At 38.1% G+C, this 17,928-nt stretch overlaps 1 protein-coding gene across 1 annotated transcript; it reads right to left on the bottom strand.

Moving 5' to 3' along the window:
* Nucleotides 1-3,764: 3,764 nt before the first annotated feature.
* Nucleotides 3,765-4,709, bottom strand: LOC130045451 (olfactory receptor 1002-like). The gene has a single exon (XM_056138396.1). The coding sequence runs from the start codon at nucleotides 4,707-4,709 to the stop codon at nucleotides 3,765-3,767; it is 945 nt and encodes a 314-aa protein (XP_055994371.1).
* Between the last annotated feature and the right edge of the window lie 13,219 nt (nucleotides 4,710-17,928).

Here is a 17,928-nt window from a genome sequence, read left to right as displayed (position 1 = left end):
AGGAGGAGAAGGAGAAGGAGAAGGAGAAGGAGAAGGAGAAGGAGAAGAAGAAGAATTAGCAGCTAAGGTCTGAAATACATATCAGAAAATGTGTGAAACCTAAAATAATGTGAGAATAACCACAAGCTACGTATTTGAAGATCTTGATTTCTGAAAGATCTCTAGTTCCAACATCACCTTTATTAAAAAAAAATAGTGTTGAGCTCTAAAATCTTCCAAGACCACAGACATGGTAATAAATACACAATTGACCTTTCATAGGCAATATTAAAGTCATTATTGTTTGTGTAAGAAACATCGAGCTTGTAGTGAATAGAAGACAAGAAACAAACACTTGTCCAGGATTCACACTGAGCAGACTCTGCCCCGTATGCTCTTCCTATTCAGATTACTTGATTTATACCATACCTGGATAAATAACATTTTAATTCCCATTTTAAAGAGCAGGCACTCAAGGGAACAAGATCAATGCTGTGAGTGTGAAGTTACAGAACTGTTATCTTATAAGAGTGACCAAGACATGACCAATTCAGACAAAGAGAGTCTGAATTTGAAGACTATCTATCTCTTTTGAATTCTCCTCAGAGGAAATCCTGGATGGTTCAATTTTCCAGCCCAATTCTCCAAAACTCTTGTAGATTATAGAATCAGCCCTTGCCCAAATGAGTGTAAGAAGAGAAGAAAAAGAAGGGAGGGAGGGAAGGAGGGGGAGGGAGGGAGCGAGGGAGGGAGGGAGGAAGGAAGGAAGGAAGGAAGGAAGGAAGGAAGGAAGGAAGGAAGGAAGGAAGGAAGAAAGGAGCAGTGAGGGAAAAGATGGCAGCCTCTCTTCTGTTTAGGTACAGTCTGACTTTTAAGAGTATGTCACTGGACTACCATCTCTTTGTGCATCTTACTGGATTTCATATTACCTCCTGCTAGATTTGATGCAACAGTGTAACTCCTTACTATATGACAGTGAATATCTTGTTTTTATTTAAATTCTATGATTCTGTATATATCAAAGTAACACATATGAAATGTCAATCACTGTCTTTTCCCCTATAAATACATTTTGGGACTTTTGTACCTCTCTAAGAGTGAACAGAGAAGCAGCAATGGAATTTTTTTTTTTTTTGGTTTCTGGGACACACCTGGCAATGCTCAGGGCCAGGGGTTACTTTGCCTCTGCATTTAGGGGTCAATCCAGAAGGGCTCAGTGAACCCAGGTTGGCTGCAAGCAAGGCCAGCACCACACCCCCCATACTATTGCTCTGGCCCCAGGCAGTAATGGATTGCTAAAAACTGATTGACACTTACATTCCAATGAGTTCCTTTCTTCTTTAAAGAATTGAAATTAAGGTAGAGTGTAACTCATATTGTTTGTCAGCCTAGGTTCCATCCTCCCACCCCCACTCATTCTTCTATATAGAAAAAAAAATCAGACTTTCTGAAAATCTCTAGCTTTTATTCTTAGTTCCCTGCAACCACCACCCCAAGGAATTTGCAACATCCAATTCTGAAGCAAATTATTTTCAGATTAAAGTTTCTAGAAGTCATTACATCATTTTTTGTTATGAGAAAATTCATGTCCCTAAAGTAAGCTCTGACTTGGGAATTATATTGTTAAGAGGGAAGTAAATCTAAATGCTTGCCTGTCTTTAACTACTTTTTAAAATCCACTGGGATCCACGTCTTCATTTTCTGTGTTTAGGCAAATCATTCCTTTCCTCCTTCTCAAACAAACAAACAAAAATAGTTTGAAAATGAAACTTCAGTGCATTGATATAGTAACTTGTGAGTCATTCAACCAGAAATACAGAAAGAAATTTTGAAACTGCCTAAAATAGAGGAGTTGGAGAGATAGTACTGTAGGCAGGGTACTTGCCTTGCATGCAGTCAATCTGACACCACATCGGGCCCCCAAAGTCCCTCCAGGAGTGAGCATTAGCCAAGAATAAGTCCTGAGCATAGTGGGGCACACTACCACCTCCAATAGAAAGATAGATTGATGGATAGATTGATTGATAGATAAATTGCACTGAGGCATCCTATATCAACATACTTTATTTGACATTCAGATGATTCATTTTTTTAATATAACAAGGGGATCAGGCTCTGTAATGAATTTCCATTATGTTAATACATATATTTTTTATGAGAAAGGTTTCACTAACAAAAGCAAGCCTGATGCTACAACTTAAAGCTGAATCGCACTATTAAGTGTACCACTTCATGAATTATTACAGAGAGCACATGAAAGTAAACAGCACACCACACACACCCTTACCACTCGTGGAATCTCATTCTTCATTGAGATGAGGTATGAGAAGAACATGGAATTTTTGTTAATTAACCCTTATTTATTATTTCTTTGGTTCTATTGTTTTGGGGTTTAGTGTCATACCTCTTGGTGCAGGGGACTACTTCAAGCTCTGTGTTCTGAAGTCACAGTGCTGGGGATCAAACCCAAGACTCCTGCATGCCATGCATGCACTCAAACCTTTGAGCTCTCTCCCCAGTCCTGGGAATTCTGTATTCTTTGATTGCCAATTACTTTTAATGGAATAGCATCTTGTCCCAAGTGTTTAAATGACACAGACACCATCACTGGCAGAAAGCATGACACATAAATACATACCACACACACATATAACACACACATACACACACACACAACTTTAGGGCATTAGAAACTACTAACATTTTTCAAAGTCAGTGGACTGAAATTATGTATCTTTTAAGGAAAACTTTCAATATACATTAGTGAGCGGAATTTAAATGTGCACAAGGCACAAACATTATTTTTGGATTGTTTGCTGTGTTCAAAAAGGAAAAACAGAAGAATTAAAATAGTCTTTGGAGGGCAATATTGTAGGAGTGAATTATAAATTCATGGATAATCCAATAATTCTTCTTAGTTATCGGATTATTATGTAAAATGGGAATTCATTTTCTAACTACAACATAAAACCCATAAATAACAATAGTAATAATTACCACTTTATTAAACAACCATAATGCATTCTGGATATTACATGCATAAATTCCATGATCCTACTAACAAAGACCCATGAGTTATAACCATACACAAAAAAATCTAGTAGGTATAGATGTTTCTAGTTAAATATCTGCTTCAATCACAGAGGCATTGTTAGAAATTCTAACATTACTACTACCGGAAGAATATCCTTTATAATTAAATAAGTTTTCATTAAAATGAGTCAAGATCAAACCCACAGACATTAAAAGATCCCAAAACCTATAAAGCAAAACAGATATCTTTAAATTCACTGCTAAAGAGTTTTCCATTTATTTCAGAGGTAAAATGACAAAAAAGAAAGCACTTGTGTTTTGTAGTCTTAACATTTTTTAATAAGTGTTCTCAATTTGAGAGTTTTGAAATCTACTCAGCATAATTGATGAGTCTAAATCTCTCTCCTGGTAATAAAGAAACAAGAGGATGGAGTGAGTAAACTTGACACGTTCATGATACAGAGTAAGGAAGTGAAAGGCACCATTGGTAGCTCTCCCATCCCCAAGGCCTCGTGTTCTTGCCGCACAACTTATTTGCTGTTTTTGTTGTTATTGTTTTGTTTTTTTACTTTTTTGGATCACACCCAGTGATGCTCAGGAATCCCTCCTCGAGGTGCGTGGGGGACCATATGGGATACCCGGGATAGAACCTGAACTGGCCGCATGCAAGGCAAATGCCCTACCCAGTGTACTATCTCCCCAGCCCCGCCCCACAGCTTGTTTAATCTGAACCTGTAGAATACACGTCTAATTTATTTACCTATCAGAAACTTCTCCCACGCAAACGTCCTTCTGAAGGAATTTTTGACTTCCTTGTTTCTCAGACTGTAGATAAGTGGGTTCAACATGGGAATCACAGCTGTGTAGAACACAGACACCACTTTATTGATGTCCAGAGAGAAACTGGAGCTTGGACGCACATAAATGAAGAAGAGAGTTCCATAAAGGATGGAGACAGCTGTGAGGTGGGAAGAGCATGTAGAGAAGGCTTTGCGCCTCCCCTCAGCAGAGCGAATCCTCAGGATGGTGACGACGATGTAAATGTAGGACACCAAGATGATCACACCACTAAGGACTCCTAGAGCTCCGGCCAAGATGAAAAGCAAAAATTTATTGACCAGGGTGTCTGCACATGCCAGAGAGAGAACAGGAAGAAGGTCACAGAAGAAGTGATTGATGATATTTGGACCACAATAAGGAAGACGAAAGGTGAAAGTTGTGTGGGTTATGGTACTGATGAAGCCCAGGGCATAAGGCCCTACCACCAACTGCACACAGACCCTCTGCGTCATGATTAGCGTGTACAGCAATGGCTTACAGATAGCCATATACCGATCAAATGCCATAGAGGCCAGGAGGAAGCACTCAGTCACTACAAGCTGGCCAAAAATCCAGACCTGAGCAGCACAACCGAAGAAGGAAATGACTTTTTTCTCCATGAAGATGTCAGTCAACATCTTGGGACCAATGACGGATGAGGAACAGATATCCACAAAGGACAAGTGACTGAGGAAAAAGTACATGGGAGTGTGGAGTCGGGGATTCACCCAAATGAGCATGATCATCCCCAAGTTTCCCAGAAGAGTAACAAGATAAACCAAGAGAAATGTCACAAAGAGAACAACCTGATATGGGAAGTGATTTGTTAAACCTACAAAAAGAAACTCCATCACCAAAGATTGATTTTCATTATCCATTTCTCTGAATTAATCTGCAATAAAAAATATTTTTCTCTGCAATCAATTTGCATTTAAGGGTGCAGCATTGCAATCAAAAATTGATGTTAATTATATATTTTTTTAATTTCACACATTAGATCACCAGACAACACCTGTAACACTTGGTGTTTGTTCTTACTATCCACTAATATCTAAGTGATACAGGATAAGTCACTGAGCTGCGCTGAGGTCTTCAGTTCTTCTTTGATCAAAACAGAAATTTTGAAGAGAAGCAAAATTTTAGACCTAGAACTCACCTTTGGAGATTATCTGAGGCAAGTCTTCCAATAGTGTTATATTGTACATATAGGATCTCCTGTCTTTGAATCAAGACTCAGAAGAAATACTTCATATAAAAAGATATTCTGTAAATTTTATTAATTCAAGATGGTATCTGCTCTTATTTCAGATGAAGAGTTCAAAGAGTATAACTTCCTCACCAATTTCTTTATGTATTGTCAATATAGTTATGTTGTTTTAAAAACAATTCCTGAAGGAGTTAAAACTCTGACAAGGGAAATTAGTTCTTGGACAGAAACAAAAATTCTCAATAATATCTCCAAAATGCCCATGTTCCTCTTCATTTGGAATTAATTTCACAAAACTCCATCAAGTCTTTTATTTTATCAAAAAGACCATTTCTTAAATATCAAGAAGTTATTATAACCTACAGTGGATAGGGCACTTTTCTTGCATGTGGCTACCCCTGGTTTAATCCCCAGCACCCCATGCATAACTCCTGATTGAGTACCTTAAACCCTGCCAGCAGTGACCTATGAGTGCAAAGTCAAGACAGCGCTGAGTACTACAAGGTGTGGCCCCAAAAGAAAAAAATAACTTAAGGATGAAAAGGGCAGATGTAGGCATTAATCCCAGAGAGATGAAAATTTACGGTCCACCAAAAATGATACAATATTGTTCATAGAAGCTTTATTTATAATATCCAAACACTTGAAGCAGTTGTATACTGGCTGAATGATTTAAGCAACTCTGGACCCATAACGCAGAATACTGATTAATATCAATAGAGAATAACAAACTATGGTCTCCATAGCAATGTGAATGGGTCTCTAGGCCACCAGTCTTTGAGAAAGATCCAGTCTCAAAAACTCACGTATCTACAACTACGTTTTTATACTATTCTGAAACTATTAGTACTATGAGAACTTGAAAGGAAAAGGTCTAGTTCAGAGGCTCCAAAACTTGTTTTGCTTACCTCCTCTTTTCAAATAAAAGAAAACAGAAAAGAAAAGAAAAAATCACTTCCCATCCCAATTCCCACCATCCCAGAAACCTAATTCTTTTAAGTGAAAGAGCAAGAAATGCCCCCAGTTGCACTTGAGGCTACAAACATCCCCTGGATCATTCCAGCACCTTAAGAACAGTGTCAGCCACATTAGGAAACACAAGTCTAGAGTATAAAATTTAGATTGATTTTTTAAAAAAAAAACTATATATTAGAAGCAAAATGATTCAATTTTATTGGAGAGATAGCTTAATAAACTGTAGTGTCTGCTTTACATATAAGCAGATGCGGGTTTATTTTTGGCACAGCATAGTTCACTGAGTACTGCCAGGAGTAGCCCCTTGTACCATGTGATGCACAAAAATGAAGAAAATGAAAGAAATTAATTTACTATACTTATTAAACATAAACTCTTATCTTAGGACATTTATATCTGTTACATAACTTGAATATACATTTTTTGTTGAATTTGTCAAAGAAGATGTAAACAAAGAATTTTAAGTATCATGATAATTTTGGTTATGAAACAAATTCATAAAAACAAAACTAGGCTGTGTGAATATATTTTCAAAGAAAAATATTCTGCAGCACTATAGTTGCTAATTGTTGAAAATCCATGTTTTATTCTTCCCCAGTCTTACTCAACCCAAAGATTTTAATCCTGAAAACTCATGATACTAGGTATGTTTATAACTTTAAACACAAACCACACAGGAATTCACATCAACTGATTCATAGAACTACTTTCTACTTACAAGGTACTTTCTTGTGAAATGAATAAATTAAGATCCAAAGAAGTCAAGTCTTATTTCTAACATTTCTTGAATTCATAAATCTTGCAGAAACTATTTCTCTGCAAAATCCCATATCCAGCTAAAATGTACATTGAAATTGCATCATTTAAGTCAAGTATACTATTTGAATGAGATAATTTTTCACAGTAAGTGTAGTGGAAATGATGTTTTTCCAGAAATCTAAATTTACTTTTCACATCTGAGCTCCTGAAGGAAATTCTAGGTAATTGCTTAACTCACCTGTTAAGGAGACACCCCCTAGACTCTGCCTAATCAAATGAATTACATACCCTGAAAATGAATTCTCTGTAAATAGAGACTTGTTATTCTTCTCAGCTTCTCCAGGTGTTCAGAGAGATCAACAATCCAGAGATAACACCATGAGACCTGAACCTTCAAATCGCTTTAAGGATTTCATTGACTCAATTCTACATAATGCACAACAGAGGGTTTCCTAAAAGGGCTGTTGTGTAAATTGAAACCAACTCCCTTAAGGAAACAAAAACACAGGAGATCAGGCCCATAGAGAAGATGTTAACATTATTTTAGAAGAAAATAATTGTGGGACTTGGAGTCAAGTGTAACTGCACAAATTGCTTCCTTGGGGACAACACACACACACACACACACACACACACACACACACTTGAAATTCCAGTTTCGAGCCTTCAACTGCCACAAAATGAACACCAACTCTTGTCACTTAATAAGTCAAAAATAAACACCAAATCTTGGTTTGTGATTCTAAAATAACACCCTGCTTCAGAGAGAATATGATCTTTCTTAGAAGGTACTTATCAGTCTAGGGTCACCTTGATTGGCTCATGAGTTATTAGGAGGCTGGCATTTTAATAATCAGAGAACTTGGAATTAATCTTTTGAATGAGATAAATTTCAAAAGATAAGATAAGACTTAACAGATAAGACAGGTGAATGATAGGATAGATAATGAGTGTCTTCACATCCATGGGGAGAATTAAGTTGGATAGCATTTGAATGAGAAAAGAAGTATACATTGGCTGTATGAAAATTTTAAGTATCTGGGTAAAAATAGAAAATTGTTTGGGGCTCAGCTTACTAATGATTTTAACATTGGCTTAAAAGGAGTTTGAATTTCTTTCAGCAATAATGAAGTATCCAATTATTTGATAAAATAGTTTGTCTGAATCACCATTCCACAGTGACAGGGGTCCTCTGGTGCATTTGGGGCCGATGACCAACCCCCCAAACAATGAACAAAGAAACACGTCCACAGGCTGGTAACGAGTGGTATTTTATTCAGGTAGAATTTCAGCATAAACAATGAACATATGTAAAGCCCCTCATTCAGGGGAAATTCTTCTAGGAGAACCATCCAAAAATGTAATTTCATGTAGGGGCTCTAGTACTGTAGATTCCTTCTAGATGATCTACCGAATGATGAAATTCCATATAAGGGTATAATGTTTTTTCCTTTCCTTTACTGGTAATCCATTTAAACAATCATATTAAATTCATTTTGTATTAACACAATAAGAGATACAGGCTTTTACCTATACCCTAGATAAGCTTAAATGATCTTTCTGATCTCATGGTAAAGGGTAGCTTTTCCTGGGGAAATCTCGCTATATTTCCCAGACTACAGTCCTCAAGTCAGATTAGTTTTTTCCTAACCCTAATAGAGTCCTTGTTCAGTTATTTCTTTTTAAGTCATTTCAGAGTTTGTTCCATGACCATTCTCTTAACTTATTATACTTCTCATGGCCCTTAGACTGTCCCATGTTGAAGCCACGGTAGCTTATGGCTTATTCCGGGTCCATCCAAGTCCCTCTGTGAGATCCAGCTTTTGGGGTATAATGGACTAAGTTCAATCTAAGGGCAACTGAAGCTTAAGTCAAGTGAATATGATGAACGCCCAAGAGTAAATATTTCAGAGTCAATTACAAAAGCATAGCATTAGCTTTCTTCCGGTGTCTACTCAAAAAGCACATTGTTGTAGAATAAAAATATGCAAAGGGCATAAGGGAAAGAGAAAAGCAATATATCACTTACATATTGAAAATTCAGGGCCATAACAAGGTTTGACTTTACAAGTTACCATGTCTGATTTAGAGATATTTGTGACTAACATATAGGGGGAAAAGAGCACAAAAGAGAAGTTAAAGAAAAACACAGAGGACTAGGAGTGCCCCAGTGGAATTGGGTGTTTCCCAGGAGCATTGAATAGAAAGAAAGAAAGAAAGAAAGAAAGAAAGAAAGAAAGAAAGAAAGAAAGGAAGGAAGGAAGGAAGGAAAAGAGACGAGGGAGGGAGGGAGGGAGGGAGGGAGGGAGGGAGGGAGGGAGGGAGGGAGAGAGGGAGGGAGGGAAGGAGGGAGGAAGGAAAGAGAGATAGAGAAAGAAAGAAAGAAAGAAAGAAAGAAAGAAAGAAAGAAAGAAAGAAAGAAAGAAAGAGAGAAAGAGAGAAAGAGAGAGAGGGAGAACGGGAGAAAGAGAGAAAGAAATAAAGAAAGAAAGAAAGAAAGAAAGAAAGAAAGAAAGAAAGAAAGAAAGAAAGAAAGAGAGAGAGAGAGAAAGGGAGAAAGGGAGAAAGAAAGAAAGAAAGAAAGAAAGAAAGAAAGAAAGAAAGAGAGAAAGAAAGAATAAAAGAGAGAGGAAGGAAGGAAGGAAGGAAGGAAGGAAGGAAGGAAGGAAGGAAGGAAGGAAGGAAGGAAGGACAATGGGACTGGGTTGAGATGAATGAAGAGAAACATTTGTATAGTATTGGGTGGAAATAATACTTTTGATGAAAATTATGAAGGATTTAATACCAGACCGAATTATTATGCTGTATGCCTAAAACAATGCTACATATTAATGTTATCTCAATGAGAAGTTTCAAAAGTACTCAATAAATATGTTTAAGCAAATAAGTAAATGAATAAGCATGTTAATTCTATTATTGTAGTTTCAAAAGAAGAGCTTAGGCTAAAACAACTTCTTTCAGGTGTTTAGGTTAGAATGTGTTAGAAGAATGAAAAAAACTCAAGGTTATTTCTTGAGAGAAGATCTAGAAAGATAAATCATGACTGCACACGGTATCTATACTGAAATAGAAGAAGGAAAGAGTTGAGCCAAGCTTGACTTCTAAATGCCAGACTTGGGGAATCCTCACATACCTTCCTTGAATTTGTCTGGCTAGATTATGACTTTTACATATATATATGGTAAATATATATATATATATATGGTAATTCATATCCACCAAGACCATAACTGAGCCAAGACAATTAAATTGGTTTCTTGATCCTTTTCTCACCAACTTTAGTATCTTATACCTGGTATCCAAGTAAATTTTTATTTCTACTGTGTCTTTAAAAAATTTTATTTTCATTCTTTTAATGCTTAGCTATAAATCTTCATTTCTAGCCTGGTACTGGGCCACCTGGTTTCCAAGGAAGCCTACCAAGGAAGCCCACCCAGGGATGAACCACCAACCTTCCATTCTTCAAAGGAAAAGTTTTCAACCCCAGTACAGGAAACGCTGTAGGCAAAAAAATTTCAACTGTTAGTCATCTCAGGGTCTGCGTCAGATCCAGAGTGACACCGCACCCAAGGTGATCTTATACCAAGTAGAGACTTAACAAGCAAGACTGTAAATCCCTAATCATTTCAAACTAACCTGGGATAAGTCTGAGAATACTTGTTCTAAAGTCCAATCCCAGTGGTGTAGGTTTTAACAAGTCTGCTTACGTTTAACTTCTCTACCCAATCTTTCTTCCTTCCCAGGTGTTGATCTATGCTAAACATCTTACAACTCAAATTCTTTCTCAATGTCTGCTTCAGGAGAAGAAAATTTACAAAAATGGGTAACATAAAATGATCTTAAGGAGCAGGTAAAATGATAGAACTGATGTTGAGTAAATTGTTATCATAGATACAAACCAGGAGTTGTATCAAAGATACAAACCAGATAGGACAGAGGTTTAAGTCACCTGCCTAGCTTTTGGCTGATCTCCCCCCCTTTGGTCTCTGGTACCACATGGTTCCCTAAGCATCACTGAGTACATACCTATAGGCCCCTCAAATACCACAGGTGTGGTTCTAGAGATCACTAAACACCACTGGAGTCATCCAGGTAGCACTACATCGTTGGCCTTGCATTGAACTACCAGCCCTGTTGGCTAAGAACTCTGGAAAGGGTTGCCTAGATGCCTTGAGCTCCACTTGGGAGACCCCCGAAATGCAAATCAAACAAGGAACTCCCATAACTGTTTTAAATAGAATTCAGTCACCCCCAACAGAAGATAGTAATTCGAAATTATAATGTTCGGTAGGAATAGTAACTATGGGAATAATGAAGTTGAATCACCACTAATAATCCATTTCTTATCTACAACAGAGGGAGATTAAGTAACAATTGAAAATAAAGATGAAAACCCTGAGTCTCATCATCTACACATAATAAAGTTTCCATCTTCTTTGTCTGAGGGGTGGGAAGAAACCAAGCACCAGTCTCAGGATTTTACAATAATAGTGCCTAGATGCCAAAGAGAGTTAAGTGGTTAAGTGGTTAGAGGTTAGACAAGCTAAATCAATGGTCAAGCATTCCTAGGTCTTCTCCTAGTACCCTAATCACTTGATCACTTGACATAAATTTGCTCAAACAGGTGCCAGTAGCATCTCCATTCATCCTTGTCATGTGCTAGTGTAACCCAATGGCGTCTGCTCATTCTAGGAACACGAACAGCCTCAAACCAATCGTTCAGGGTCTTGATGAAGAAAGTCTGACCATCTCTTAGGTGGGCAGCCATGCAATCTTTTGATGTCATGTGGAATCAAGTCGGTAATGGCTCTAGTCCAGCGGTCGTCTCCAAATCTCATTATGTGTCCAGCCCATCAGATTTTTGACGCCTTGGCAAATGAGACAGTGTCCCTGATTCTTGACTGTCGACAGGGGTTGGAACCTCGGATTCTTTCTCTCATTTGAGTGAAGCATGATACTCCAAGCATAGGTCTTTTGATTCCTCTTTGGGAGACCTGAATAGCGTTCTCATCCTGTTTTCGTAGGGCCCAGGTCTCTGAGGCGTATGTTAATGCAGGAAGAACAGTGGAATCGAAGAGATATGCTCAGAGCTGGAGGTTCTTTGTCCTCTTAGCTATTTCTTCGATGCTCTTGAAGGCATTCCAAGCCGCTCTCTTCCTCCTGCACAACTCAGGTACAAGGTCATTCATCATGTTGCCTTCTCGACCTAGGTACACATAACTCTGGCATTCGGAGATGTTCGTTCCGTTGAGAGTGGATGGAAAGAGTACCCCAATATGTATTTTTTTTCTTCGCTTGAAGAATAGGGATTTTTTTCCTTTTTTTCCCCTCTTAGTATTGTGATTTAAAACTTGTTCATAGTTGAGTTTAGACATACAATATTGCAGCACCAATCCCACCACCAGCGTCAACTTCACTCCACAATTTTCCCAAGTTCCCTCCCATATCCCCCTCATCCCCTCCAATCGTCCATCATGACAACTTTGTTATGAAAGCTTGGCTGTTAAAGTTTGGGTCTGTTGATTTAAGTATTGTTGATTTTGTGTTGACTGTTGATATTTGACTCTATCATTCCTTAACATCACTTTGATACCTATATCAAAAATACTGGGAATAATCTCCGTTGGTGGATATGTGATAATAAAAGGACTCTCATTCACTTCTGGTGGGAGTGTTGTATGGTTCCAACCCCTATGGATAACAATATGGAGTGTACTCAAGTAAACTCAGAATTGAACTCCGATATGACTCAGCAATTCCACTTTGGGGTATCTATCCCCAAGACAGAAAAACACTCATTCAAAAAAATATGCATACAATTATTTATTGCAGCACTCAGTACAATAGCTAAGATGATTAATCAACCTAGATAAATGGATCATAAAGATGTGTTGTATATAGCACTGTAGCACTGTCCTCCTGTTGTTCATCAATTTGCTCGAGTGGGCCCAGTAATGTCTCCATTGTGAGACTTGTTGTTACTGTGTTTGGCATATCAAATACATCATGGGTATCTTGCCAGGCTTTGCCATGCGAGCAAGATACTCTCGGTAGCTTGCCAGGCTCTCCAGGAGGGGCGGAGGAATTGAACCCGGCTCGGCCAGGCTGGCCGTGGCAAATGCCCTACTACTGTGCTATTGCTCCAGCCCATGTGGCATATATACACAAAGGAATACTAAACAACTGTAAGGAATGATGAAATGAGGTAATTTCAAGCAACATGGATGGAACTGGATGTCATCATGTTAAATGAAATAATTCAGAAGGATAAACACAGGATGGTATCTATTACATGTGGTATTTATAAAAATTGGAGTATGGAAAGCAATGTTTTGAAGGGGGCATGCCCTTATCAACCTTGGACCTGGAGTATAGGGAGGACTATAATACTTTAAATGGAGACATCTGGTTAGATCATATAAAAAAAATTTCTTCTCAGAACCATACAAGCCTGCAAACATGGTGAGCCTGTCCTTGTGAAGAGCTAGTATTCCTCTCCAAGTTTTAAGCAAACATTGAATCTTTCTCCCTAGTGAAATATGAGACTTCTTCAGAGAACTATACCCCATACTCTCTGGTTACTAGACTACAACTGAAGTTGCATTAGAGTGAACACAAGTAGGGCTTGGGATTGATAATAGAGTCCTGGGCTTGATAATATAGTAAAAAGTCTATACCCATAAACAAAAATAATAGCTCAAATGAATTAACAGGAGACTGGGGGTATGTGTAGGAATAGAATTTGAGTGAGCTCATCAAGATAATCAGAAAGTAAAAATAGAAAAATGACAGTTTTACATGATAACCTCTCAGAATCTGTGCTGCATACCATAGTACTCAGAATGAGAGGGGAGTAGGGGTGGGGGGTGAAAGAGAAAGAGAGAGGGAGAGAGAAAGGGAGAGAGAAGGAAAAGTGTCTGCCACAGAGTCATAGAGGTAGGCTGGGGAGCAAAGGTGGTGGAAGAGAAACTGGGGTCATTAGTGGTGGGAAATGAACACTGGTGGAGGGATGGGTGTTGGAACATTGTATGACTGAAACCTGATCATGAACAGCTTTATAACTGTATCCTGCAGTGACAGGAAAGAAGAAAGACAGATAGACAGAAAGAAAGAAAGAAAGAAAGAAAGAAGGAAGGAAGGAAGGAAGAAAGAAAGAAAGAAAGAAAGAAAGAAAGAAAGAAAGAAAGAAAGAAAGAGGAAGGGAAGGAGGGAGAGAGGGAGGGAGGGAGGGAGGGAGGGAGGGAGGGAGGGAAGGAGGACAGTTTTAATTTGCAAATCCATTCCTAACGGGGCTTTAACACTTTAAGATTTTAACAAGGACCTTAGCAAATGATGTTAAACCTCTAGTTAATGAATAAATGAAAAGAGCAGTGACTCAGATTGACCAAAACACACCTATAGGCATGTAATGACTATAGGAATATGGGTCAGATAGGCACCAGTGCCACTAATCTGATTCGTGACAGTTCTCTCTCAGGCACAGGACTATCCTACAACAGTGATGTGGGATTACAGAGCTAGCTGATAGACATGAGCTAACAGGACCCTCTCACAGAACTGAAGCCATAGACCGTGCTATACTACCAGAAGTCAGGAATGTGTGATGTAAGTGAAAGCCTATGTATTTAATGATCTTCCATTATTTCCTGCTAGTTACCCTAAATATGACAATAGTGTTTATCAATTTTCTGCCATCAGTCAATAAAAAAGAATTAACTCACATTTTTAGTGGCTAAAATATTTGATACCTGATCAGGTGATTCTTTTTTCATAGATATTCTTCCCATAATTTTTGCATAGTGCAACTTTTCCACTTAAGACTATTACAAACATTTTAAAGGTCAATTTTATCAAGTATATGAATTTCTCAGGAACTTATTTTCTGGCTCTGTATCTAGCTATACCTTCTTATTACATTAATACTTTTAGGACATGCTATGGACATATTTTTGCAGTAAAGAGTATGTCCTCTTACTCTCTGCACTTCCATATTTTTGCTTCTTTCTTGTGCAATCATTGATACTAACACTGAAATCTAGAATTCAAGAAATCAAGAGTGAATAATACAGGGGCTAGAGCAATAGTACAGTGGGTAGGGCGTTTGACTTCCATAGAGCCGATCTGGGTTTGATTCCCATAATCCCATATGGTCCCCCAAGCACCGCCAGGAGTAATTCCTGAGTGCATAGCCAGGAGTAACCCTGCACATTGCTTGTTGTGACTCAAAAACAAAAATCAAAGTTAAAAGGTTTGAAAATAGCAGATTTCTGGGCCTCATTGGACATTTAGGTGTCCTGCTAATCTCATAGTATTAACTGAGAAAAAAAAAATCCCAGTTTTTCTCTCTTTTTGTCATAGAAATGAATGGAATGGAAGTGAAAGAAGATTTGCAAAAGTGCTTAAGAGGAAAATGGCAGGTTCTGTTTTGATTCCATATGTCACATTTGTATTCATTTATTCTAGCCAAAAATACTTCCTAATTACCCTTGATGTATCAGGCATTGTTCAAGGCCCTCAAGTTATATTCATGAACAAAACTGCCTCCAAGTTAAAAAATAAAAAAAGTAACCTTGGACATGACGAAATTCTGAAATCACTGTGAAATTATTTTAAGCCCCACCTGTGTCCAAAGTGTCAACCATATGCATATGTGAGAATCTAGAAAGGTCTTAGAACTACATTACCATCTTCCTAAGATATCTGATGAAAATCTTCCACCTGTTGGCACCCATTTATGATTGAATTAGACAATCATTATAGCTATGTGCTCTAGCTGTTATACCATGTTTTACTATTTCTATGCCATGCTCTTCTTCACTGAAAACTATTGTCCCAGTAAATTTAATATTCTACATGGTTATTACTTATCATACACCACCAAAAAATAGCAAGCTGAGATCTGGGGTTAGGCATTTGTCTTTCATTGGTTTAACCATTGTTTGGTACCTGGCACCATGTGATGCTCAAGTACTGCCAGGAGTAACTTCTAAACACAAAGCATGCAGTCTGAAGCACAATCAAGTATGGCCCGACTTCACCCCCTCAAAAAGAAGATGCTGGAGAGCATCGGGGTAGACATTCAGGTAAGGGGCTTCTTTGGCAAAGAATTTCAGGAAGCCTTAAAACCAAGAAATGTTAACCACAAAGAGAGGAAAAGGGTGGGAGTGTGTACTGTGCACTCAGGGAGTTCTGAGCTTTAATCTGAGCAATGGGATAACTGCTTGGTTACCTGAGCAAGCACTTTGATGTGTTGAGCACTGAGCTAGAAGTAGACCCTGAACATAACGGGGCATGTCCAAAAATCTGGAAGAAAGAGAAAGGAAAAGAAACACACACACACACACACACATACACACACACACACACACACACACCTCAAATAGTTATCTAAGTCAAAGAGGATCTTAAAATTACAGGAGCCACACTGGAGTAAGGAAGCTGGGTTCTTTATCTAGCTGTGTGACCACCAATGTGTTTATTTCAGAGAGACCTCTTTGAAGTGCATGTCAACACTTAAGCCATGCACTTGCCTTACCAACAAACATGGCTTACATTCTGAAATGAGTTGTTCCATCATGAAAAGCATTTCACACAATGGATTGAATTCAAGGATTAGAGAGAGTGAACAAGTTCTTAGACAGGGAAATTGGAAAACTGAGGATATCACTGTTAAACTGTTATTTTTCATGCCAGTTGTACTCTTTAGCCCTGGAAAGTTTATTGGATTTGTATAGCCTCCATTTCTCTATTATTTTGAACACAAGGAATTAAACCTCTCCTTTTCCCCCTTGAGTGTCATTCCCACTGAAGCATCAGGTCGGTGGTTGTTGGGCTTTGTCATCCCCCTCTACTCAGTTATACATGTACATGCATATGCGTGTACATTTGGTCCTTACATTGAGTTCATATCTTTTCTGGATGATCTCTACTGCATGATCTTCATCTTGAGTTTTGTTCTCACCTTTTATAATATACAATAGTTCTTGCCAGTCAGTTCATGTTGCACCATTCACACATTCATTTAACATGTATTTCCCCAGAGAAAAAGTGTAATGTTCTCATAATATTAAAATAATTCCTTTGACTTTGTCACACAATGCTTAAAAATGCAGTATTTTCACCGGCTTTTATAGTGCTGTGGTCTAAATTTTCAAACAAAAAGTTTCTAAATTAAATGCCATAAATATTGACCACTTTAAATGGAAGTTTAAAAATTGTTTTGCAGAAATGATGCGGTTCATATTATCACCAAAAAATAATAAGGGGTAAAGACAAATAGGAAAATTCACTATCTTAAACTCTCATTGCTTCATAGCATTGAAATACATTGATTGGAATTTTAATTTATTTTTATTTACTGGACTCATGATGATGTTAAACACTTTTTTCCACACAAATTGGCAACTTGTATTCCCATTTCTGAGAAATAATTGTCCTTTTGTTTTTTTTATTTATCTACTTCTTTTCTTTCTGATTATCATTCAGACTGGGGCTGGAGCGATAGCACAGCGGTAGGGCGTTTGCCCTGCACGCAGCCAACATGGCCGACCCGAGTTCAATTCCTCCGCCCCTCTCGGAGAGCCCGGCAATCTACCAAGAGTATCTCGCCCGCACAGCAGAGCCTGACAAGCTCCCCGTGACGTATTCGATATGCCAATCACAGTAACAACAAAGTCTCCAATGGAGACGTTACTGGGCCCGCTCGAGCAAATCGACGATCAACGGGAGGACCTTTACCTTTACCTATCATTCAGACTACTATTGTATGCTGGGAATTATCATTCCCACTACTGTATGCTAGGGATTATTGTTCCCTTTGGCACATATACACAAATATTTTCCTTGGATCTATTATTCTCCTTTTAACATTTTTGTGGCACTTTGAACTTCTGGAGGAAGTACTATTTTCATCCTGACAATTATACAAATATTCACTTAAGCTTTTTGTACATATGTTCTCAATCTATCTCTATTTAATTTGAAGCCCCTATTATATCACAGAAAACAAGACTAAGGAAAATACTGAAGAACTAATCCATTTCCCAAATCATCTATGAGTTACAGAAGCGAGACTCACCTGCATCTTCTGCTCTAGTGCTCTTCTTACTACGCATTCTGCACCAACAAATCCAATACGACACAGTTCAAGTTCTGCA

Source organism: Sorex fumeus, unplaced genomic scaffold (assembly GCF_029834395.1).
Source record: "Sorex fumeus unplaced genomic scaffold, SorFum_2.1 ptg000007l, whole genome shotgun sequence".
In the NCBI taxonomy this organism is placed as follows: Eukaryota; Metazoa; Chordata; class Mammalia; order Eulipotyphla; family Soricidae; genus Sorex; species Sorex fumeus.
Note: the sequence above shows the minus strand (reverse complement) of the source record. Positions and strands in the feature narration are given on the sequence as shown.

Bases quoted from the DNA above. Each gene is read 5' to 3' on its own strand.
- LOC130045451 (XM_056138396.1), bottom strand. From the start codon at position 4,709: ATGGATAATGAAAATCAATCTTTGGTGATGGAGTTTCTTTTTGTAGGT.